This window comes from Parus major, chromosome 11, assembly GCF_001522545.3.
Source record: "Parus major isolate Abel chromosome 11, Parus_major1.1, whole genome shotgun sequence".
NCBI classification, from domain to species: Eukaryota; Metazoa; Chordata; class Aves; order Passeriformes; family Paridae; genus Parus; species Parus major.
Window position 1 is genome coordinate 7,005,993 of NC_031780.1, and position 23,599 is coordinate 7,029,591.

Sequence of the window (23,599 nt, forward strand, 5' to 3'; positions counted from 1 at the left end):
CAGCCAAGCACCTCGTCACCATGTTCTGGGCAGCCTGGAAGAGGCACAGCCCTGCCAGCACAACCCGGGGAGTGGGTGGGCAGGAGAGGAGACATTTTCCAGGAAGAAAATGTCTGTGGAGGTGGGAAATGGGACTTGGTCCTGGGACAAAGCATCAGCATGACCTGCTGGAAAGGCTCAGTCCTTGCTTCTGCTGTCCCGGTCTCTGTGCTTCCACCTGGGAGAACCAGGCAGGGGGTGGTGGCTGGGGCAGGGGGTGACCCATGGGCTCCCTCCCCTCCACGGGCACCGTGCCTGGGACAGCATCTCCAGCACCTCCCCTGGCGCCTCACCTTGCTGGCCCTGTACGGGTACATGGGGGCCTCTGGCACCCTGAGGCACAGCCCAATGGAGCCCAGTTTGCTGGAGATGTTGATGACAGCGGCCCGGCTGCAGCTCAGACCCTCCTTCCCTGCACCCTTCGCCGCTTGCTCCAGGAGTGGCAGAAATTCCTGATGCAGAGACACCAATTCTCCATTGACATGCAACAGAATCCTAATTTGAGGACCATCCTGGAGGGCTCTGTCACACACTGTGGACAAGCAGCTGGACAGACACTCCTGGCAGAAGTGCAGGGGATGGGGAAGCTGCCCCAAGGAAGGGCCAGGCTCCAGCCAGCACAGTGAGCTGGCACAGTGAGCCTGGTGCAGGCAGGTGCTCCAAGTGGGGAAGAGCTTGGAAGCATGGGGGATACTGGCTGGGCGAAGCTGCTGAGCTCCTCTGGGTAGGCAGGGGAGGTGACTTTATTCCTATCAGGGAACATCTTCCCAAGCAGGAGAAACCCAAAAGGTCCAGACATACCTTCACAACCTGGAGTGGTCCAACCACATTGGTGGCAAACACATCGAGCATCTCCTGCGAGTCCAGGGAATGCAGTGTAGTGTGGGAGCTGATGCCTGCATTGTTGATGAGCAGGTTCAAGCCTTGGTCCTTCAGATGATAGCCCACAGCCTGCATGGCCCCTTGGATGCTGGGCAAATTCACTGTGTCTGCCAGGGAAAAAACAAAGTGAAGGATAGCTCTGATGGGACACACAGCACTCACTGGAAATTGTGCTGTGGCTGGAACCAGCACTTCTTATCCAGAAAGGATGCAGCAGGTTTAGCAAATTAAGCACATTGGAATGAGCAGCACTTTGTCCTTACCTCTTGGTTTTGCAGCCTCAGCTGAATTAAACCTTAATTCAACTCATTTTGGTCATGTGAGGGCTACTGGTAGGAAAAACTTATATTCAAGGAATTCATGATTTTACAAGGGATGCTTGGTACCTACACACTGAGACTCCCAGGTTTATTTCCACAGAGAAATAAAGCCATTTTTTGCTCCATGCTGTTACCCACAAAGTTTTGGAGCTGACAGATGAGCTGAGGTGAGTACAAGTAATAAAAGATTTGGGATGTAACCTGCAGTATTTGGTTGCAGGCTCTGAAACTGAGCTTCCCTATTCCTACTCACCAAGTTGTGGGGACAACCCCTCTCAAGCAACAAGGCACAACTGAAATTGAGCTAACAGGGATAAGCTTCCTCTTTGCTTAAATATTGGTATAGCTTTTGAAATTCTGACATGCTTCAATTGCAGGATTTTTCTGACTCAGGCAATAAAAGCAGTGTCTTTTAAAGTTTGTGTCCAGCTGTTAGGGTTGATTGTTAGGATTTATATCCTGTCCTGGATACTCACCAACTGAAGTGGCTGTAGTTTTTGTTTAAAAGGGTCATATAAATACCTTCAGAATGTGAAACAGGAGGGTTAGGCCAACATTAAATTTTATATTTTGTCTTTTAATACCTCAAGTATGCCACAGAACCCTTAAAACTGTGAATATTCATGTGTATGGGCAGGTTGAAATGTGCCCTTGTACCCATGCACATTTCTGTGTCTGTTTTTTTGCAGATGCCAGTGTGATGAGCCTACTGGGAGTGGGGGACTGCAGGGCTAGATTCCTCTTTTTCATTCTGCAACACTTTGGCCCCTGAGCTATGTTTCTGTTTTCATGCTTAGAAAAGGGTAACTTAGCAAATGTTTCCAAGGCTGAAGATTTCTTCCTTGGAATATTTTGTACACTGATGGGCCTCAAAAAAATCCTTTTTCCTGGCATTTTTAACTGTCCTGATGTTTTTATGGTGGTAAGCAAGTATGTGAGTGGCATAAGCCTTATTGCTATCTTGTGTTGTGCAGTGCAGATCTTTGTAGAGGTGTCCTGAAAGCATTTGAGGGGAATACCATGGGATAATCTGCTTTGGGACTGTGTGAGGGGAAGGAGCCTTGGGGTTTGAGACACTTTTGCATGTCCAGTTGCAAGACAAACCACAGAGTGCTTTGGAGTTACTTCTTTGGATAACCATGGGATGAAGTTCAAGGTTCTGTCACTCCACCACATGTTAAGGATCTTTTGGTCACATGATGAATGATTAACTGCTCTGCTTGGATTAGCTGAGTCGTTGCTCCAAGGCACATGGGACCAACATATTTTTAGTCCTTAACCCCCAAATCTGTTGAAATAACAAACTCTTGTCTCCCTGGAAGAAATAAAGGTAGGAAGGAAAGAAAGAGGGTGAAAAGAAGTGACAGATCTTACACATTTTTGAGGTTTTTTTAAAAAAAATTCTTTCTGAAAAGTCCATGCCTGTTACTGGTTTGAAGACAACCCTTCCTTATTATGGAGCAAGAGAGCTTGAAGTAGCTTCTCCTTTTTAAAAAAATATCTTGTCGCTGTTGATATTTAAGAGCTTTTAAGCTTATTTTGGGACTTTATTGACAGTCTGGGGCTTGGGGTGTATTTTTATAGTAAATATTTTTCATGTAGTAGCCAGTCCCTTGAGATATCCCTTTCATGTTGGCCATATTCTTCCCATCAGGTACTGCCAGTTGGGGCTTACAGCTTATTTAATTTTTATTACAGAGAAGGTGTTTTACTTTAAAAAAATCTACTTAATAGCAAAAGAGATTTTTTTCTGCCTTTTTGTAGCAAAGCCCGTATTCAAGAATGTCTTCTTTTCTAAGAAATATTAAAAAAAATGAACTTGAACTGAAGTGACTTTAACTTCTCAGGTGCTTTTAAACAAATAAATAGCTAGGTAGATAGGTAGGTACTGATATGGCATAGTCTTGATTCAGTTTCCTTATTGCTGGCTCCAATGAAATACAAGTATTTAGAAGCTCTGGTTGCTTCTCACCTCGCTTATTACAGCAATGGCCATCCTAGTGCAGGCACTTTCCCAAAACATTTCTTTTGGATTTGGATGTTCTTTTAATTCTTCATTAATAAAATGAAGGCTGGCTGTTCTCCCTATGCTGTCTAGGTCAATTTGCTGCCTTCTCCCAAATGCTGCTGAAAAAGGTCACTGAGTTTGGCCCACATCCATAGAAGGAAGGAATGGCCAAGAGGGCATTTCCCCAGTCCAGACTGTGGACATCCCATGCCTCTGGGTCAGAGAATCAGAGATACCAGGCTGGGCAGATTTCCCACATGTCTTTTTTAGCTATTTTTTTCTCCCTTTTTTACCTGAAAGAAATGCTGACCCTGGCCACCTCCTAGCAGATCCCAAACCAACCCTCCTACTTAGGAATCATCCAGGCAGTTACTGTGCCCTGCCTTGCTTCACTTTGTGAACCCATGTGTCCCAGCTCGAAACTTGGGCACTGTATTAGCATCTTTGGGAAGAGACATCATACCTTTCCCATGAAACTTGCTCAGCTGAGGTATCTGGACCCAGCTCTGCCTCCTCTGAAGCCAGTTTGACTGCTCCAGCCAGAGTACAGCTTAATTTGGGAGGAGATGCTTGCCCGGGTGTGCATGGCTCCCTCCCCATGGATCCCTCCCCACCTGGCAGGGCTAGAGCTTCCTGCAAAAGCTGCTCCTGGTCCCACCTCTGAAGTCAGCAGAGAGCTGGAAGCAATGTTGGGTGCAAGGAGAAAGGTTGCTCCATACCTAGCTGGACCAGTTTGATGCTGGAGTGCTGGGCAGCTAATTCTTGTAGGGCCTGGAAATAAAGTGATGGAGCAAGGGAGGAGGTTAGAAGCCACCAGCTGCATGGTTAGATATCTTCCCCCGCTCCCACGTCACTGAGCCAGGGTAGCTTTGCTTTCTTTGGGGAAAGAGCACAAGGCCATTCCCAGTTGATGGGGTAGGATGGGGTAGGGCAGCAACCCCACAGCCAGCAGGAAAATGGTGCTGCTGGGCTTAGGAACTGCCCCCCATCCTGAGTGATCCCAGCACAGAAAAGGGGTTGGCTGGCCATTGGCACAGCCAGGAGCAAGTGCTGAAGATGTCTGCCTCTCCAGCCATGCCCCACCCTGCCTTACCCAGAGAGCTGGGGGGGTTATGAGACCCCCAGAGCACTTCTGCCCCCACTCCTGGGCTACCTGGCCAGGACAGCAAACCAACAGGGCTATGGGGACTGCAGGTCCCTACTGCCCACCTGGCCCAGCACCATCCCATTCCCTGTGCCCGCACTGACCTTCCCTCTTGGACCCTTGGGGTCGCGGCAGGTGGCAAAGATGTGCTGGGGGGGCCGGGGGCTGGCGGCGAGCTGCCGCACAAGCTCCAGTCCAATGCCCCGGTTGGACCCTGTCACCAGCACGCTCCGAGCCAGCGCAGCCATGTCCCCAGCCTCTGTGCCGGGCGGTGACACATGGCAGGGTTGCCGCCTGCTTGGTGTGAAGAGGAGCCCGGCACAGCCCAGGGTGTGGCTCTGGGCACCCACGGGGACTGGGACAGTGCCAGAACCTGGCCCCTCACCTGCCCCAAACTAAGCCAGGGTCCCAGGAGGACCAAGGGCTCCCTAACATGTGGCACGTGGGACTGTGTGTCACCTGCACTGCTCAGATTCCCACCACTATGCTCCTCTAAAGCCCCAGCTCCCAGAGTCTCTGTAACAGCAAAAGGGTCCGCCTCTTCCACAGGCTTGGAAGAGCACTACTAGGAAAAGGAGAACAGGTTCAAATCTGGCTGTGGCCAGCAATCTCCTAGTTTGTGGGGTGAGTTTGGGATGGTTGAATTCTGAGATACTAATCCAAACCAGCCTGGGAAACACAGGGAGTAAAATTTGTATACTGCAAGTTCCACTCCTGCCAACACTTCCCCCCCCACTCCCTGTAGCCTCAACCACCCACTGCTGGGGCTTCAATCACCTTCTCATCTACCTTCCTCCTTGCTGGAGGACAATGCTGGATCCTTATAAGCCCAACAAGTGCCTGTAAAAGCAAGGCTTCTGCAACCCTGGCCATCCTGGGGGCATGGATTTTTTAGGATGCAGAAGTGTTAAAAGAAGCAAAGAGCTTCCATGTAAAAAGCCTCAGCTAAAACAGAAGAATTGGGGCAACACAAATATGAGGTGGGGGAGGAAAAAAGAAGAGGAAAGTAGCGGGGGTGGGTCCATCCCATCTGAATGTGCCTTGTGGTACATACCTGTTGCTCAGTGGGGCGGGGGGACAGAAGTCTCTATTCCCCGAGTAGCTGAGTGGTTCCACATTTGGCAATCACCAAAGAAACACTCAGGAGATGGTAAAGGGCCTCCACATTTGGAAGATGAGCTTTCAGGTGGCACAGGTCATGAAGAGGAAGAAGCAGTGATGTCTCCTTCCATGCTGGTGGACAGACTATGGCCCTATGAGAGGTAAGCATGCTGGGTGTGGATTTGGATGGTGTTGGAGTTGGACCTGCTGTAGCACACGTTCTTTCAAGTGTAATCACCTGCACAAACAATTGCACTGCACAGACTTGCCTGCTCCACCAGCAGCATCCAGAGCAGAGCTCCCATTAGGAACAAATTAGACTGGAGTTTCCTCTTTTCCTTCCAGGCTCCTCAAGAAGGAAACAACAGAAACAAGCAAAGAGGGCTGCAGGACCAGGAATGGCTACAGGCCAGTGCCAAGCAGGGGAGTGACGTTTGGAAAGGGCTGATCAATGTCACCCGGGAACAGCAGCACAGGCACACTCATGGCTCCAGAATCACAGCCCAGGACCAGAAAGTATGCACTTTCTGATGATGAAGAGATGAGACCAGGATACAAGATCCCAATGCTATAGAGGCATATAACCATCCAGGTTAGACAGGAACTGGGAAAACTCTACTCCAAGGCCCTTCAGGAAGAGCAGGATCAGAGCAGTGACTTTGGAGCAGGTTGCCCAGGGCTTGAACCTGACCTCAAAACCCTCCAGGGACACTTCAGACTTCCCAGACCCCCTTTCAATGCTTGACTGTCCCTGGAGTGATTGGGTTTTTTTGTGAGTGTGGCACCTCCCCTGTATACATGCTGTCCCCCTTGGCCTGGGTCCACAAGGCCCTTCCCGTGAGATCCATGACTGGAGCCATGCACTGACCCCTCCTGCATCTCATAGCCTTGACCCCACAGACCCCTGTAAAGACCCTGTAGCCATTACATCCCCCAGCAGGGCTTTGGTCACCACTCCAGCCCCCCAGCTCAGCACCCCTGAGCCAGCTCCTGCCCTGCCACAGCCCCTTCCAGGCAGAGCCCCACAGCTCCCCGCTCCCTCCATGGGAGCAGACAGCATCATTGTTGCAAAATGTGGAATGTGTCAGTATTATCTAAGGTCAGGCTGTTCTTTGATGTAAGACCTTTGTATACTTTCAAGCCTAATCAGCAGGAAAGGAGACCTAATCACTGGAAGAGGCAGTAGCAGCATCCCTCACTCAAGGACATTCTGGAGCTAACAAGATTTAGGGATTGCTAACTTGGCAAAATACTCCAGGCAGTTAGAGCTAAACTATTGTTATAAATGACTTTCAAATTTCCAAACAATCAAATCTAATTAATTGATAATATACTTTAATAAATTGGATACAAAATAATAAAAAATATTTAAAATTTAGTAAAATAATACAATTTAGTAAAAAAGATACAATTTAGTAGATATATTCAGATATATATTTTTATATATTTTAGATATAGATACAGATATAGATGTGTGTGTTTGAATATAATTGGCCAGTGGTTACAAATGGTTAAGGCATAAGCAAAACCGACTGGCGTACGGGGGGGCTTCTCACCCCACCTCATGTACAAAATAAAACACTTCAAGCTAAACTTATATACTGTATGCTTATACATATTCATTAATGTTTCCCATAAGTTTCCTTCTATTTCTGGTTTTTCTGACTTTAGGTCACCTTTCTTCACGGCGCATGCCTCACTTGTTGTTAGGGGGTCTTCAGTCTTCTTTTGGGGTCTTTTGATGAAGGCTTTTCCTCTTCCTCCTTGTCCTTTGGATAACCTTACAGGTTTGCATGTGCATACTAAGCATTGTGTTATGTTAGTCTATTAATTAGCCTTATATTTTCTAATCTTTAGGCCCAGTGCCTAAATTCATTCTAATTTTGGTTCATCTCAAGGCCGTTTTGGTCTTGAGACACCATTTATCTTCTAAACCACATCCTGTACCTTAATTTTGACATGTAACATCTGCAAAGGGGTACATCTGCTTTGTAACACTAATTCTTGATCATTTTTAATAATAACTTTAATAACAGTTACAATTTAGTTAGCATGAATCAATTCCATTTATTACACTATCTTCATTGTAACACTAAAAATCACACCTATGGATCAAAAATACCTTCCCCACATGAAGACCCTTCCCCTGAGCATGAATAGAAGTTAGCTGGGGTTACATGATTTGTATGGAAGGTAGTAGTCAATGCTAACAGCAGGGCTGTGCTTGGGAAGTTACTAACACTGAATTGCTGTGTATAAATAACTGCATGGAAAGTCCGGTGGGGTATGCTGGATTTATGGAATACCACTGAGCACCCAGGCTGGGGCAACTCTGAAATAAACAGTGTCCCACTCGAGTGTGCCATTATCGGCTCGTTGCACACCAGGGAGCGAACCTGATTTTCGGGGCAGCATCCCCGCCCCTGCAGGGCCGGCACCCCTAAAATGGCGGCGCCCGCTGATGCCTCAGGCCGCCCGCGTCACGTGGCCGCCGTGTCCCGCCATTGCATCAGCCGGGGGCAGCGCGGGTGGGCGGGGCTGGCAGAAGAGTGACAGCCCCCGCAACCAATGGGAGGTGGTGGCCGGCTGAGGGGCGGGGCGGAGCGGGCGCTGCGGCGCGGCCGGAGGAGCGGAGCGAGGGGCGGCGGTGGTCGCGCAGGTACGGCCCGAGGGGCCTGGGGAGGTCCGGCCTCTGGGTTTGGCTTCTATGGCCCGGCCGGGACCCGCGGGCACGGGGGAGAGGGGAACAGAGAAGGCAGGCGGGAGGGCGGTGGCGGTGCGCTGGTCGTGCCCCATGCGGGCCCGCAGGGGGATGCCGAGCGGCCGGCGGCGCTGCCGGACACCGCTGTGCCATTACCCCTCCTCGGGCACTGGAGAGCGGGTGTGTCTGGGCAAAGGCTCTGATAGGCCCTGGGGCCGCTGCCATGCCTGATTCTCCCCACCTCGGGTCCTTCCCTCCTGCAGCATCGAGGTTGGACTCGATGATCTCAGAACTTTTCCAGCCTAATTGATTCTGTGCTGTATATACTCCCAAGCCTTGCTCATAGGGGGAATTCCCGTCTCTCCGCGCCGCAGCAGGCTGCTGGGATCTCGCCTCCCTCCATGCATCCGCATTGCGCTGAGCTGTCAGGGACAGCCCTGTGTACCCGTAGGACACGGGCAGTGCTGCCCTCCAGGCTGTCACTTGCCTCTGGTGTGCGTGTGGGTCCCCACAAGGAAGGCTTCCAGGCTTCCCTGGAGCTGGCTCTGCTTTGAGCAGGGAGGGTGGATATGGTTATATTCAGGGGTCATTTTCAAACTTGGTTGTTCTATGATTTAGTCACTGAATCACAGAATGGTTTGGATTGGAAGGTATCTTAAAGCCCACCTGGTTCTGACACCCCTGCTATAGGTAGAGACACCTTCCACTACACAGTGCTGCTCCAAGCCCCATCCAACCTGGCCTTGAACACTTCCAAGGATGGGGAAGCCACATCTTCTCTTGGTAACCTGTGCCAGGTCTTCACCACCCATGCAGGGAAGAATTTCTTCCTAATATCTAACCTAAATCTCTTCTTTTCCAGTTTAAAACGGTTTCCCCTTGTCATATCATTATCTGTCCATGTAAAAAGTTGCTGTTCATTTTTATAAGCTCCCTTAAATACTGGGAGGCCGTAATGATGTCTCCTCACTCGGCATTTAATCACCTTGAATACTTTGGTGACTTGGCAGTCCCTCTGTCCCCAGCAAGGCAAACACAACCTACTAGGCTTAGTATCCATGTGAATTTGATATTTATGACTATGTGTTCTCAAAGAATAAGTAACTTGAGGTAGGGCCTCAGAAATCAGGGAGTTTGCAGGAGAGGAAATTTCAGGTTGAGCCACCAGTATTTGGGGCAGATTGTTCAACTGAAGTGTCAGTAAGTACGTAACAATGTGGGGAGGCCCTTTCAGGAGTTGGAACAATGATCCTGATGTTCACCTTGAGCTGACAACACACCAGAGCGTTGTTTGTTGTTGTTTGTTTAGACTGCACTGAGGTTTTGCCACTTGCTTTGGTCAGTGGCAAGTTCCAGCTTCCAGATGGAGACCCCGCTCACTGCCAGCCAGATCCGGCAACGGTTCATTGACTTCTTCAAGGAAAACAAGCACACCTATGTGCACTCATCCTCTACAATCCCCCTGGATGACCCCACACTGCTCTTTGCCAATGCTGGTATGAATCAGGTAGGATTCCCACCCTGGCACTGCAGTCCTATGAACATATCCTATTGGAATCTGTGAAGCTGTTTGCAGAGCTGTTGGGAAAATTATTGTTTTCTCCGCCTTCCTTCTGGTCACAGAGAGATGGTTGGTGTGTCCTCTGGAGTCCTCTGTGCTCTCACAAAATTGCCAAGAGCACTGGAAGAGGTTCCTATGGTGAGAGCTCTGCCAGTGTTGTTTCCTTGACCCTTGGAACCACAGCAGCCCTGGCACAAACAACTAATGGTGTCTTTCAAGAGCAGTTGAAACTGGGATGCTGCAAGGGCTCTGCTGCAGATCAGCACCCAGTTTTTTATTTTTTGGCAGCTGGGAATCTGTTAGCTTTCAGTCCCTTTGGAAGGCCTGGGATTTGGTGGGCTCTAGGAACACCTGTGTGTGTGTGTGAGTGTAAGTTCTAGGCAGCCTCCTCATGGACAGGAGTAGCAGGTTTGTTTCTAAAAGGTGCTTTGGGTATGTTCAGACTAATGATATCATGACACTGCCTTGCAACATTTGGAAACAAGATCCAAGTGCTTTCACAGTTTCTCAGCTTTTCTAGCAGTTCACTTGCCCTTTTTCTCTCCTCACAGTTCAAACCCATCTTCCTCAATACCATCGACCCCTCACACCCGCTTGCTAAGCTGAGCAGAGCCACCAACACACAGAAATGCATCCGAGCAGGGGGCAAGCACAATGACCTGGATGATGTGGGGAAAGATGTGTACCACCACACCTTCTTTGAGATGTTGGGGTCCTGGTCCTTTGGGGATTATTTCAAGGTAAAACAGTCTGGGTGCAGCTCTGAATCTCTTGCGCAGATTCATCCATCTCCGTAAACTCAGTAGAGCAGTTGCCAAAAGGAAAGAGAATATGTTGGCACAGAAGTGCATTTTGTGGCTCCTTTGGAATAAATGAGCTTGGAAGCTGCCCCAACCCTGCAGAATGATTCAAGATTAATTACTTAAGGTTTACAAAGCTGATTAAATTAACTCTGCTAGTTTGGAGTCTTCAGGTAGAGATTCTAGTGGCTCTCCTGGAGATGGGGAGACTAATGTGTGCTATGCAGCTATGTCTGACCTTCAAACAGGAGTGATCATACAATAATGATTTCCTTTCCCAAGATTCTTGCTGGTGTAGTATTCAAAGTCAGAATTAAAAGGCTTTTTGGAGGCAGTGAACATGCCAGGAGTTGATTTGGTTGCATCAAGACAGTCATATGAGGTGTTTCTTGTGTCCTCTTCACTGCATGTATTAATTTTTCTCTTTCTTATGTCAAAAGTCAGAAAGTATTCAGCTGCTGATACTTAAGCAGATAGTACTTTGGATATTAAAGAGAAGCTGTCTCTGCATTCACTTGCTGACCTCATGTTTCCTTCTGCAGGACATTGCTTGTAAACTGGCACTGGAACTTCTCACCAAGGAGTTTGGCATCCCCGCTGAGAGACTCTATGTCACTTACTTTGGTGGAAATGAAGCTGCAGGACTGCAACCAGACCTAGAGTGCAAGCAGATTTGGTTGGATTTGGGGTAAGGCCTTTCACTGAAGGTGCATGTTTTGATGGGCAATAGTAATTTATTTGGCTTGGATATTAGGAAAAATTCTTCACAAAAGCAGAACAGAATAGGCTGCTCAGAGCAGTGGTGGAGTCACTATTCCTGGAGGGATTTTAAAGCTGTGTAGCTGTGGCACTTTGGGGCATGGTTTAGTGGTGGGTTTGGCAATATACTGGAAGGCCACAACAAGGTAATCCCAGAGCCTTCTCTTCTCCATGCTGAGCAATCCAAATTCTCTCAGCCTTTTCTTATAGGAGAGGTTCTTCATCCCATCAGTGTCTTCTTGCTGATGGCTTTACTGAGGTGTTTTGTAAGTCTCTGCCTCCACTTGGGATGACTGCCAGGTGCCAGTGTTCACTTGATCCCCTCAGCAGGGATCCTGAGCATTAGGTTCTTGGATTGATGTGTCTCAAGACACTAAGAATGCATCAGCTCATCTAGGGAATTAGTGAGCTGTGGTTTCTCTGGCATAGCCTTCATTTGGGGAATTCTTTGACTTAGTCTCTGTTCAATAAATTTCTTCTTACAGGCTGGCTGAGGGCAGGATTCTGCCTGGCAGTATGAAGGATAATTTCTGGGAAATGGGAGACACTGGGCCCTGTGGCCCTTGCAGCGAGATCCACTATGACCGGATTGGGGACAGAGATGCTTCACACCTGGTCAATCAGGATGACCCCAATGTCCTGGAGATCTGGAACCTGGTGTTCATACAGTTCAATAGGTGAGCCAGACCTGCTTCCAGCTTCCAGGTGAGCCAGGTTGCTCCAGCTCAGTTTGGGAGGCTGTTTGGACTGTGTGTTCTTTCAACTGCCTGTAGCTTGCTTGCAATTCCCAGTTATCCAGCAGCTGAGCACTTTGTGGTGCTCTGTCCTCTTATCCACTGGTACAGAAGGGGTTGGTCACGCTGCTTTTGGGACAAACTGAGAATTTTTTCTCTGTTTATCTGCAGGAGTTCAGTAGGGAATAAGTTGTTGTCTACTCTGGGTCTAAGTTGTTGCTGAGGGTCTCGTTAACTATATTTTATCAAAGTTGTCCTTTGTGTGGCTTGTGTATGGGCCTGTGTCACAAATCTGATGGAACTAAATCTTAAGGAGATGAAGAGAGAAATGGGGTTCCCCCTGCAGAGCCTCCACCCATAAGAGCTCACCTTTCTTTTGCAGGGAAGCTGATGGGACACTGAAACCCCTTCCTAAGAAAAGTATTGATACTGGGATGGGCCTGGAGAGGCTGGTCTCTGTGCTGCAGAACAAGATGTCCAACTATGACACTGACCTTTTCCTTCCTTACTTTGAAGCCATCCAAAAGGTATGATCTGAAGCCTGACCTAGCTGCATCCATTCCCTGAATTCTTGGGGAGATGTGTGGGACTGGTTGGGCAGGGTGGTCTCTGCTTTCCCAGCTGCTGTGAGCCCCATACATTTGCTGAGGATAGGAGCCCAGGCTGGCACAGTAATTGTTGCCCTGGGACATGTTTCCAGAGGAAAACAGGACCATGAGTGGTGCAGCTTTCGCAGTTCCTGTGAACTGTCCTGATGGACACTCCTTGGTCCTCTCCCAGTGGGAGATGCTCTGCAGTGCAACATGGCCAAGTGCCACATTTTTGCCATGTGCTAGAGAGCACGTGGTACTGCTAACCCAGAATCAGTTTGTCCTTCAGTCTCACACCTGGAACATGCTGATCTGTAGAAAATTTCCTTAGCCAGGAGTGCTTTGCCATAAACCACAACAGTCACTTGCAGAACCTGTGTGCTGTTGCTGCATTGTCCAGGGTGGGGACCACATTACCCATGCTGGAAGTTCTGTGTGTCAGTCCAAGCCTTTTTTTCCTTTGTGGAGGAGGCAGAGCTTCCCGGTAGTAGATCATGCTGGATAAAATGCAGTGAGAAAAGCCCAGGCTCCTGCTAGCTCTAAGGAATGAGGTGCCAAGCTCCAGAGTTGGAATTGGAGAGCTTCCTTTTTTCAGTGTTTAGTCCACTGGCTAGAGCTCCTGTGTCCTTGTGTGCCTTTGTGCTTGGAGCCTGGCTGGAGGGACTGTGCCCATGGCAGAAGGTGCAAGCAGTGCATGGTTACAGCAGTATCTTTCTCTAGGGTATGGATAAAACAATCCTAAAAGGGGAAAGTTGGGACTATCTGTGGGACTGAATTTGAAAGGTTTCTTGCCTGGGCAGGTTATGCCAGGTTGGAGTCCTTGAACCAATGTGCAAAACAGATTATTTCCTTGTACTTCATACCTCCTCTGCTCTCTTGGGCTCTTAATGATGGGGTAAATTCGATTTTCTTCCCTCTGGTCTGGAGAGCTTTTGGCCATTGGAATGTGGGCCATGGCACCATGCAAAGCCCACAGCTCTGTGCCTCCTCTAGGCTCACTGAGTCGCCTCTTTCCAAGAGGAATATTCTCTGTGGCTGTGGGTGGTGGGGTGGGCTTGGCTTCTGAGGCCCTTCCCTTTAATTCTGCCGTGGTGCCACTGTCAGTAATTGTACTCTCTGCCTTCTCTGCAAAGGGCACAGGTGCCAGGCCGTACCTGGGGCAGGTTGGGGCCGAGGATGCTGATGGAATAGACATGGCCTACCGTGTGCTGGCTGACCATGCACGGACCATCACCCTGGCCCTCTCGGACGGGGGCAGACCTGACAACACTGGAAGAGGGTAAGAAGGAGCTGCTGCATTGTCACCACTCCCATTCCATTCCAGGTGGTTCCACTCAAGGCTCTGGGATCTCCTGTGTCTCTGGGGTCTCTTTGGATATATCATTAAAGCAGTGGCTAGCAGAGTGTTTGCTTGAGATATTTGGTGCTTGAATTACTGTAGTAAGGTTCCCCCAAGAGTCCATGATGCACAAGCATGAAGGTTCTTGTGAGCACCATTGCTGCTGTGCCATTCCCCAGGTAAGATGACTGTGGGCAGACAGACACAAAGCCTGGCTTGGTGCAGTGTTGCTGTTGATAAAGCAAGGAGTTTTTGCTACCAAAGTGGGCTGGTGGGCTGTGCTGCAAGTGCCAGTGGACTCCATAAACACACAGTGAATGTGGGTCATGGAGCTGGGGTCTAGCACCTCACCTGTGCCTTGCTACTGCCATGAGCTTGAGGGGAAAATGAGAGGAGAAAACCCTGTGGTCTTGGTCCTGGGAGAGGAAGCTGGTGGGTGGATGCTGGTGGAGCCCCTGAGAACAGCTTGGATGTGTAACATTTGCATGGGGGACTCTGCTGTTCCCTAGGTATGTGTTGAGGCGGATTCTCCGACGGGCTGTGCGCTACTCCCATGAGAAGCTCAATGCCCCCAAGGGTTTCTTTGCTACTCTGGTTGATGTGGTGGTGCAGTCACTGGTAAGTTCTCCTATTCTGCTGTATCTGCTTCCTCTGCTGAGGTGTGCAGATCTCCCTGTTGAAGGGCTCCTTCCATTGGGTCTGCAGGGAGATGCCTTTCCTGAGCTGAAGAAGGATCCAGATATGGTAAAGGACATTATCAACGAAGAAGAGGATCAGTTCCTGAAAACACTGAGCAGAGGCCGTCGCATCCTGGACAGGAAGATCCAGAGCCTTGGGGACAGTAAAGTCATTCCTGGTAAGGCTGTGACTTCTGTCTGGATGCAGCAAAGGGCATTTATTATCTGGGATCACATAAGGGCTGAGAGAAGTTGGGGGAAGGGAAAGGGTGGGAAAATTAGAGGTAATGGAAGGTGGTGGGGGAGCAAAGTTGGAGTCAGAAGATATCTCTTAGAGCTGAATCACCCATCTCTCCTCTGGCCTGTGTTTGCTTGCTCATGTTTCTAAGCTGCCCAGACACACATCTCTGCGGTGTTAGGGAGGAGCCTTTTGGATGTGCCCATTCTCCAGACCTGTTCGCTGTCCTGCCATAGCTCAGAGCCATTGGGGGAGCAGGGAAGGGAGCAGAATGGAACATGGGAGGTGACTGCTTTGCCCTTTCTCTGCAGGTGACACTGCCTGGCTGCTGTATGACACCTATGGTTTCCCTGCGGATCTCACTGGGCTGATTGCAGAGGAGAAGGGCCTTGTTGTAGACATGGAGGGCTTTGAAGAAGAGCGGAAAAATGCTCAGGTGGGTAACAGCTCCAGGGGAAGCTGGTTTATGAGTGGGCAGATAGAACTCCCTTCCTTGCAGTTTGCAGTCATGAGCTGCTCCTTTCTCACTGTGTCTGCTCACACCCCATGTATCCCATGGTTTGTCCCATGGAAAAACCAGGACAACTGCAGTTGATGTGGAACATGTCTTCTGTACAACTGGGGTTGGTTTTGCTTACTAGCAAAGCCTGGAACCTTGAGCTCAGCCTTCAGACAGAGATAGCGGAGTGCTGGGAGCACCTCTGCTGTCCTGTTTTGGTTAGGGAAGTTATTCCCTGTCCAAGGATCAGTACCTAGGCAGGCCTGCACCTTGAGTGTATTTCTCATTATGTTTGCTGCAGCAGCAGGGAGTGGCAGTGACCAGCTGGGTACTTGACTTGTCCTTACTTGGCTCAGGCCCACTTGGTCTGCACGCTGGAACTGGCTCCTCTGAAGCCATAAAAAATTGGCACACCCCAGGTGCTGGCACACAGCTTCCCAGGCAAACCTCTAAATCAGGAAGTGCTGAGGGATGTGAGAGAGCTGTGCAACTAGGCTGGCATGCATTGGTGTTTGTTAAACCTTGGTATTTGGCAGGTCGTTTCTCAAACCTTGTTCATTGGCAGCTCAAATCCCAGGGCAAGGGTGCTGGAGGGGAGGATCTCCTCATGCTGGACATCTATGCCATTGAAGAGCTAAGAGCCCAGGGCCTGGAGGTGACAGATGACTCACCAAAATACAATTATGCTTCAGATCCAAGCGGTACCTATGGTATGAAAAACCTTCTCATGATCATGTTCTGCTAGTAAACTTCCCCTGGCATGTACCTCTGGGCTCCCCTTTCCTGGGACATGGATTTGGAAGTGGAGGGCTGTGCAGGTGGATTGCCTGCTTGTTACATGTTTACATTAATTGAGCAGAGAAAGAGGACAGAGTCTTCAGGGGCTACTGTACTGCTGTTGCCAAATTAAGGGAATTCCTGTTCCTGAAGCTTTATGTCTCCACACACCTATGTTGGTGTTTCTCAGCTGCTCCTTTGCCAGTGCTGCAGAGACTGCAGTTTCTGCTTTGGCCTGTTGGAGGGTCCTTGGCTTGCTTGCTCTGGCTCTTGCTAGTTTTTTGACTTGATGGAGATTCAAGAGGCTGCAGGCTCACAGCCAAGTGTACTGCTGACTTTTGCTGCATAGGTGTGGAAGGCAGTGACAGTCCCTGCCTTGGAGGGCACTAAATGAAATTTCCAACTAACTGTTGCCTTACTCCTCTCTCCTTATCCCCTGAAAATGTGTTAGCTGCCATGAGCTCCTGCAATAACTGGGAGGTGTTGCTATGACATTCTCCTCCCATGTGGTGTCTACAAGGTTTTCCTGTTTTACTGACACTGCCTGTGATCCCGGTGGCAGATTTCGGGAGCCTCGTGGCCACAGTGAAAGCCATCCGCAGGGAGAAGAGGTTTGTGGAGGAGGCATCCACTGGCCAGGAATGTGGGATAGTGCTGGACCGGACCTGCTTCTACGCCGAGCAGGGTGGGCAGATCTATGACCAGGGCTACATGGTCAAGGATGACGACAGCAGGGAGGATGTGAGTGGGCCTGAGAACCTTTTGCTAGACACAGTCTGACTTGGGGCCTGGGCAAAGGGGAGAAGGGGCCAAGCAAGCTCCAACAATTTTCCATCCATGTCAGATGTCATGCAGTGCACAGGGTTCCTCTCTGGGGGTGCAGCACGGCATGGATGTGCTGGAGCTTTGTTCCCTTGCTCCTTGAGGAGCTCAGTTCTGTGCAGGAGCTCAGTTCTGTGCTGCTGTCACTAGGATGTGGGTGCCTGTGGTGGTGGTGCTGGGATTGCCAAGCCCAAGGGCAGTGCTCTCAAGCTATAATGGGGAGCTGAGGTGGGGAGCTCTTTCTGTGCCCCATAACTGTGCCCCACCTTCATTCACTTCTCCACTTTGCTGTGTGCTGTGCCTGGGGACACTCAGCTTTCACCAGCACACACACCACTCTGGCTCTCAGCTGGCACCTTTCCAGTTGCAGCTCAGACCTCTGGCTGGATGATGTCTCCCCTTGGCCTCTCACCCTGCTCACACAGGGCATTTCCCTCTTCCTACAGAAAACAGAATTCACTGTGAAGAATGTGCAGGTCCGAGGAGGCTACGTGCTCCACATAGGAACTCTGTATGGGAGCTTGAAAGTAGGAGATCAGGTCCACCTGACTATTGATGAGGTGAGTTAAGACATGGTGTAACACATGCACTTGTCTCTTTTCTGGATTTTGTCTTGTTTCTTTTCATCGGTGCCACTCTGGGGGCCTGATGTTTGGGTCCTGCTCTCCATGCAGCACATTATCAAGCAGTGTCTGGCTGACTTCAAGTCTCTCCTGCTTCACACCTGGCTTTCTCCTTCCACGAGGCAGATAATCCAGCTAGCTCAGAGCCACTCTTACTGGGTTTGCTGATCACAGGCAGAAGCACATTTTGGGTTGTGACTTGCAGGGAGAAGATGTGTGGTGCCCCACTGTGTGGGGACAACAGCAGAGAGCCTGGGCTGGCTGCCCCACTCCAAAAATTGCTCCTGTGGGCTCAGCTTGTTGAGTGAGTGCTGGGTTGAGCACAGTCAGCCTGATGCATTTCCCTTCCCTATAGAGGCAGCACCTTTAGAGGGAGAGGAAAGGCTTCCATCTTGGAGTGCTTTTCCCTGCTGAAGAACAGAGATTAGTTATCTGTGTCTTGGTCTGTCCTTGGCCTTTCTCCATACATGCCCAACAAGGGAACTGCCAGGAAAAAAACCATGATTTGGTGGGGAACACCTGTTCCTGTAGCTGAAGCTCCAAGGCACCAAGTGTGATCAGTTGTTTCTGGTGTCCTGGGCTAATTTAGGATTCTGTTGGAGCAGGGCATTAATCTCCCCTTCAGCTGGAAGTGGTTGTGGCTCCAGGGTCTGGGACCCCATCTAACAGTGGCTTCCTCCCTCAGGCCAGGCGGAGGCCGGTCATGAGCAACCACACGGCCACCCACATCCTCAACTTTGCCCTGCGCTCCGTGCTGGGGGAGGCTGACCAGAGGGGGTCCCTGGTGGCACCTGACAGGCTGCGCTTCGACTTCACAGCCAAGGGAGCCCTGTCCACTCAGGAAATCAAGAAAGTTGAAGGGATTGCCAACCAGATGATTGAGGAGTCAAAGGTAGGTATGGCTGACACATTCTATACCTTGAGTCCAAGTTTTGGATGATCTGGGATGCTGGGAGTTTGGCACGCACAGGAGGATTCTGAGCTGCTGGTGCAGTATTGTGCACAGACTGCCATCACCTACCTTAGAGGGTTTTGAGTGGGAAAACCCCATATGAATTGTTCTGTTCATTGGTTTCAAGCCCTCTCTAGGGCTGGAGTGTTCCCATGCCTGCAGTAGTATCACATCAGCTACAAGAGCCGGGGAGTTTGGCAGAATATTTTTGCAGGCCTGGCTGGATTTAAGCATACACTCAGACAACCCAGTGATGTGTCCCCAATGGCAGGAGAGCTGCTCTATCTGGTGCCAGTGTCAGAGCCAACCCTGCTGGGAACCATTTGCATGTGCAGTAACACGCAGGGAGTCTGAGCAGGTGGTACTGGGAGTTTTGAAGATGAGACATCTGCCAATAACTTTGTGATTCTTGCAGCTCAACAAACCCCAGCTCAGGTGAGGCATAAGACTTCTAGGATCTTTCAGAGGAAGAAATTTCTTGGGAATGTGGGCCCTCAGTGGACAGCTGACAGGCCTGGCTCTTACCTGCATCTCTTTGCTGTTCTCTGCAGACAGTGTATGCCAAGGACTGCCCTCTTGCAGCAGCCAAAGCTATCCAAGGACTTCGGGCAGTTTTTGATGAGACCTACCCCGATCCTGTCCGTGTGGTCTCCATTGGCATCCCTGTGGAGGAGCTGCTGGCTGACCCCTCTGGCCCTGGGGGCTCCATCACCTCTATTGAGTTCTGCGGAGGGACGTGAGTACCTGGAGAGGCTGGGGAAGGCAGCAGGTGGCTGAAAAGGAGTTCCTGTGGATCTTGAGCTCCTGGGAGTGCCATAAGCATACACTAGGCAGATCCAGGGCAGAGATGGAGATGGTGGTGATGACGTGCCTTTGCATTCCCAGTCTTGAGTCAATCAGTCCTTAAAATTACCTTTTGCAGGCAGGGAACTGCCTGTATTGCCCCTGACCTCATGTAGGGTCTCTGGCAGTGCTGTGAGCACCCTTTCCTCACTCCTTACTTTTAGCACAGGTGGTTTTTTCTGCCTGTCTGTCTGTCTTTCCCACAATGCTGCATTTCCCTGGCAGGATGGTTGTCTTATTTCTGTGCTGATTCTTGCTGAGATGAGAGGTGGACTTCTAACTCTGTCTTGTGGATCTGTCTGGGTTCTTTCCCAAGGCACTTGCAGAACTCCAGCCATGCTGGCCCCTTTGTGATTGTTTCAGAAGAGGCAATTGCTAAAGGCATTCGGAGGATAGTTGCAGTCACTGGGGCTGAAGCTCGGAAGGTAAGGGTAGGCAGGAGAGATCCTCTCTGAAATTCCACCTGTTAACTCTGTGCCAAAGTTCCTTTTGTACAAATTTGCACAATATCCTCTGAGGGACTTAGGGAAAAGGGTGCTGCTGTTGGCAAAGACTGTGCTGGAGACCCTGGCTGTACTACAGTTGGAGCAGGGAAGAGAGGGAGAAGTCTCAGCTGTAGGTGTTGTGGCAGAGAAACCTGAGTGGGCATGTGGGATAGCTCTAGGCTTAGCTCAGGTTGCTTTTCAGAGTGGCTGCTGATGTAGAGCTCTCAGTAGCTGGCAAGGCTGGCAGGAGAGTGGTGAAGTCTGAGAATCCACTCCTCTGCTGCAGGTGGCAATGACTTTGGATGTGGGCTGGTGCTCCCTAAAGGGGGATAAAGGAGTTTCATGGGAGAGATGATTTCTCTTTTGGGAGGATCTTGGCAATCCTGGAAAATAAAAGAGATCTAGGGCCCATGTGCCAGCATCACACTCTGGCTCTGGTCAGGTGCTGCCTGCTTTGGTCCTGTGGCTTCCCAAGAGTTACTAAGATCCATCCTGGGCATTCCAGCATTCCTCACCTCTTCACACACTGGACCAAAAGCCCAGCCTGCTCAATCTTCTGGCTTGATTTAACTCAGACCGTATTCTTGTAGGCCCTCAGGAAAGTTGACAGCCTCAGGAAGCTGCTGTCAGCCCTGGAGGCCAAGGTGAAGGTCCAGACAGCTCCCAACAAGGATGTGCAGAAGGAGATCACGGATCTCGGTGAGGTGAGGATGGTAGTAGTGCTCTGCCTCCCCAAAGTGAATGGGACCTTGATTGCCAGAACTGGGTGGTATTAAGGAGGCCTGAGTTCACCTTCCTGCTCCTGCCCAACAGCCCTGCATCCCATGGCTGGGATGACCTGTTGCCTCAGGTCGTTGGCACTGGGAGAGGAGTGGAACTTAGTGGGCTCTGCCAGTTGAGGCAGAGTTCATGAGGTGCTGCATCTCCTGATTGCTGGCACCTTTAACCTCTGCCCGCTCCTCTTTTACAGACACTGGCCACTGCTGTTATCCCACAGTGGCAGAAAGATGAACTGAGAGAGGCTGTTAAAGCACTGAAGAAAGTCATGGATGACCTGGACCGAGCAAGCAAAGCCGACATCCAGAAAAGAGTGAGTCATGGGCTGGAATAAAGGACAGCGTGGGAGGGCTGTGGGGTGCTCCTTCGGGAGCTCTGTTAGTGTCCAGAAGAGAATGGATGTGTGGGAATGCCCCTCACACTGTTCAGCCCTCCAGTTTCTCCTCCTGCCTCCTGAGGCAGAATTAATGTCTGTCTTATGTCCTGGGTTGAAGCATGGCAGCCTATTCCTGCCCTAACAGTGCTCCTGGGTGCAGGCTTCTTCCTGGATCCCACTGGAGTTTTCTGGAGGAGGAAGCATGCACAACATGCTGTCTTGCAGGCCACATACTTGCCTGTCAGAATATATTCCTCTTGGCTTCACAGTGTGAGGCTGCTCCAGGCTGTGCTGTGGGTGTGTTTGGGCAGGTTAGGGACTTCTGCCCCTGCTCTGCCCAGGTGGGTCTTGTGTCCATACACAGTGTGGATGGTCTGGTGGTTGACCACTGTTGTCTTAGGTACTGGAAAAGACCAAGCAAGTTATTGAGAGTCATCCTAACCAGCCATGGGTCATCATGGAAATGGAAAATGGAGCTTCAGCAAAGGTATGGGAAAGTCTGATCTGTCCTCACAACCTTCCTTCTGCCTGCAGAGCAGCTGGATGGTCTTTCATCACTCAGGGAGGTGGTTCAGTACTACAGAGCTGTCCCTCTTGCCACCTGTCATCCCTGAGAAGGAGGAGGGACCACTGGGATATTCTCTTGTGTCCTACCTCCTGGACTGGCAAATAGGCTTGCAGGGGTGGTGGAGTTTTGACCCCTTGCTGAGCTTCCAGACATGGTGGTAGATAGGGAGCCCAGCAGAAATCCCATTGTGTCCCAGGTAAGACTCATCCTGCAGCAGACACGACACCAAAATGCCCTTAAGGGACTGATAGCAGCAGCTCTGCTGAGCCATGAAAGTTGTGATGCTTGTGGCCCCTGCAGATCAGTTCTGGGAGTGGTATCCTAGGCTGAGTGTGTGGACAGGGCCAGGCAGAGATCTGCCCCCAGCACCATCTGCTCAGCAGAGTTCAAGTTCTTCCCTGGCCAGGGCTGAATCTCCTCCTTCCCTTCTCCACACACAAGTTTTTTTCCAAGTGATTTCTGTTGGAATGAATGCTCTATTGTGTGCGTTGTGTCACAGTGCTGAGCCCAAGAACTGCCAGGCAGTGGGGGCTGGCTGTGCCTGGGCTTAGACCACTCTGTGCTTAACACCCTGTTAAAATTTCCTCTCTGAGAGTCTTGGAGCTGATCCTGCTCACTCTCTGTGGCACCAGCATCACCATGATACCCATGCTTCTCTTCCCAGTGGTTGCTGTTGCAGCATTTTCCCTGGCAGAAGGGTGCATCCCATGGGATGGCAGTGCTGGCAGCCCAGGGAACTGCATGTTCCCAGTCCACCCAGAGAAGCACTGCTTTGCTCACCAGAGGACCCACTCCTGGGGCTCTGTGCTGCATCATGCTGTCTGTGCAAGTGAGGAATGATGGTTTCCTTGGGAATAGTGGAATGTGTGGCAGTCTCCCTGGTTCTTCCCTGCCTGCTGTGTCTGATAACCCTTGCAGGCTCTTCATGCTGCATTTGAATCCTCCTGACTCCCTTTGGAACAGCTCTTCCCTTCTGCTAGGAGGAGCTTTTTCCCCTTCAGCCAGTACACTCAGGCAGAGGTTTCTGGGGCTGATTTTGCCAGTTCCTGAACACCTTAATGTAGGGAAATGAAGGCATCTTCTCCTTCCTCCTTGGGGTACACAGGCAGGGTTTATGTCCCCTGCCAAGGCTTCTACAGTGCCAGGAATGTGAAGCTGATTCATGTTTGGGAGGAGGAGCGTTGCAGAGTGCTGCTGACTGATTTAATGCAGTTCCTGATCCCTGAGGTCTCTGTGGGTGCTGTCTGGGCTGGGTGCAAGCGCAGGGACGCAGTCATGCAATGATTTTGTTCTCTTCCAGGCCCTGAATGAATCTTTGAAGCTCTTCAAGACTAATTCCCCCCAGACTGCTGCTATGCTTTTTGCTGTGGATAACGAAGCTGGCAGGATCACCTGCCTGTGTCAAGTACCCCAGGTAATGCCAAGATTGTGAGCTGCCTTTCCCTGAGCCTCTGTGGAGGAGCTGCAGCCTTCAGGCAGGAGATATCTAACAGTATACAGCCAGAACTGATTGGGGCTTGGCAAGAGACACAGTTTTTTCCTTGGGCTTATTGTCAGGCTGCAGAAGTGAGGGAAGAGGGTTTATGCTGTGCAAACAGGGAACGGGAAGAGTGGGACAGGACTTAGTGGAGTGGAAGGCAAGGGGCAGGGCAATTGCTGTTCAGTGCTGACTGCTGGGTTTCTTTTCCTGCCCAGGAGACTGCAAATAAGGGCCTGAAGGCCAGCCAGTGGGTGCAGGAAGTGTCTGGCTTGATGGACGGCAAAGGCGGTGGAAAGGACATCTCTGCACAGGCAACAGGCAAGAATGTGGGCTGCCTGCAGGAAGCCCTGAAACTGGCCACGGACTTTGCCAGGCTCCGCCTGGGGGAGCTGAAGAACTGACTGAGGGGGGAACCCCTGCCCCTCTGTCTCCGTGTCTCACCCCTGCGCGGCTTTCCTGTCAATAAAGGCTCCCTGCCCCGCGCTCTGCTCCCCGGCTCTGCAG

At 50.5% G+C, this 23,599-nt stretch overlaps 3 protein-coding genes across 4 annotated transcripts in view; 2 read left to right on the top strand and 1 right to left on the bottom strand.

Annotated features, from left to right (window-relative positions):
* LOC107209636 (short chain dehydrogenase gsfK-like) overlaps positions 1-260 on the top strand; it is a 3,686-nt gene extending 3,426 nt beyond the window's left edge. Inside the window, exon 6 of the mRNA XM_015639540.2 lies at positions 225-260. Within this exon, the coding sequence (XP_015495026.1) occupies positions 225-260 (36 nt within the window). The remainder of the gene's footprint in view (positions 1-224) is intronic.
* Positions 1-4,641, bottom strand: part of LOC107209709 (C-factor-like) — a 136,335-nt gene extending 131,694 nt beyond the window's left edge. Inside the window, exons 1-4 of the mRNA XM_019007986.1 lie at positions 4,498-4,641; positions 3,969-4,020; positions 841-1,028; positions 349-491 (exon numbers count right to left, since the gene is read on the bottom strand). Of these exons, the coding sequence (XP_018863531.1) occupies positions 349-491; positions 841-1,028; positions 3,969-4,020; positions 4,498-4,641 (527 nt within the window). The remainder of the gene's footprint in view (positions 1-348; positions 492-840; positions 1,029-3,968; positions 4,021-4,497) is intronic.
* A 3,456-nt stretch (positions 4,642-8,097) lies between these two features.
* On the top strand, positions 8,098-23,578 carry AARS1 (alanyl-tRNA synthetase 1). Of its 2 annotated transcripts, XM_015640208.1 has the most exons (21): positions 8,098-8,153; positions 9,505-9,702; positions 10,308-10,496; positions 11,099-11,244; positions 11,801-11,992; positions 12,432-12,576; positions 13,773-13,918; positions 14,488-14,596; positions 14,684-14,834; positions 15,205-15,329; positions 15,958-16,102; positions 16,732-16,910; positions 17,438-17,551; positions 18,300-18,506; positions 19,118-19,302; positions 19,726-19,834; positions 20,485-20,598; positions 20,865-20,984; positions 21,448-21,534; positions 22,916-23,029; positions 23,311-23,578. In XM_015640208.1, exons 2-21 carry the CDS (start codon positions 9,559-9,561, stop codon positions 23,494-23,496), a joined length of 2,907 nt encoding a protein of 968 aa, XP_015495694.1. In that variant the 5' UTR covers positions 8,098-8,153; positions 9,505-9,558; the 3' UTR covers positions 23,497-23,578. The 2 variants fall into 2 exon arrangements, with proteins under 2 accessions (XP_015495694.1, XP_033373063.1); XM_033517172.1 differs by lacking the exons at positions 15,958-16,102; positions 16,732-16,910.
* The last annotated feature ends 21 nt before the right edge of the window (positions 23,579-23,599 follow it).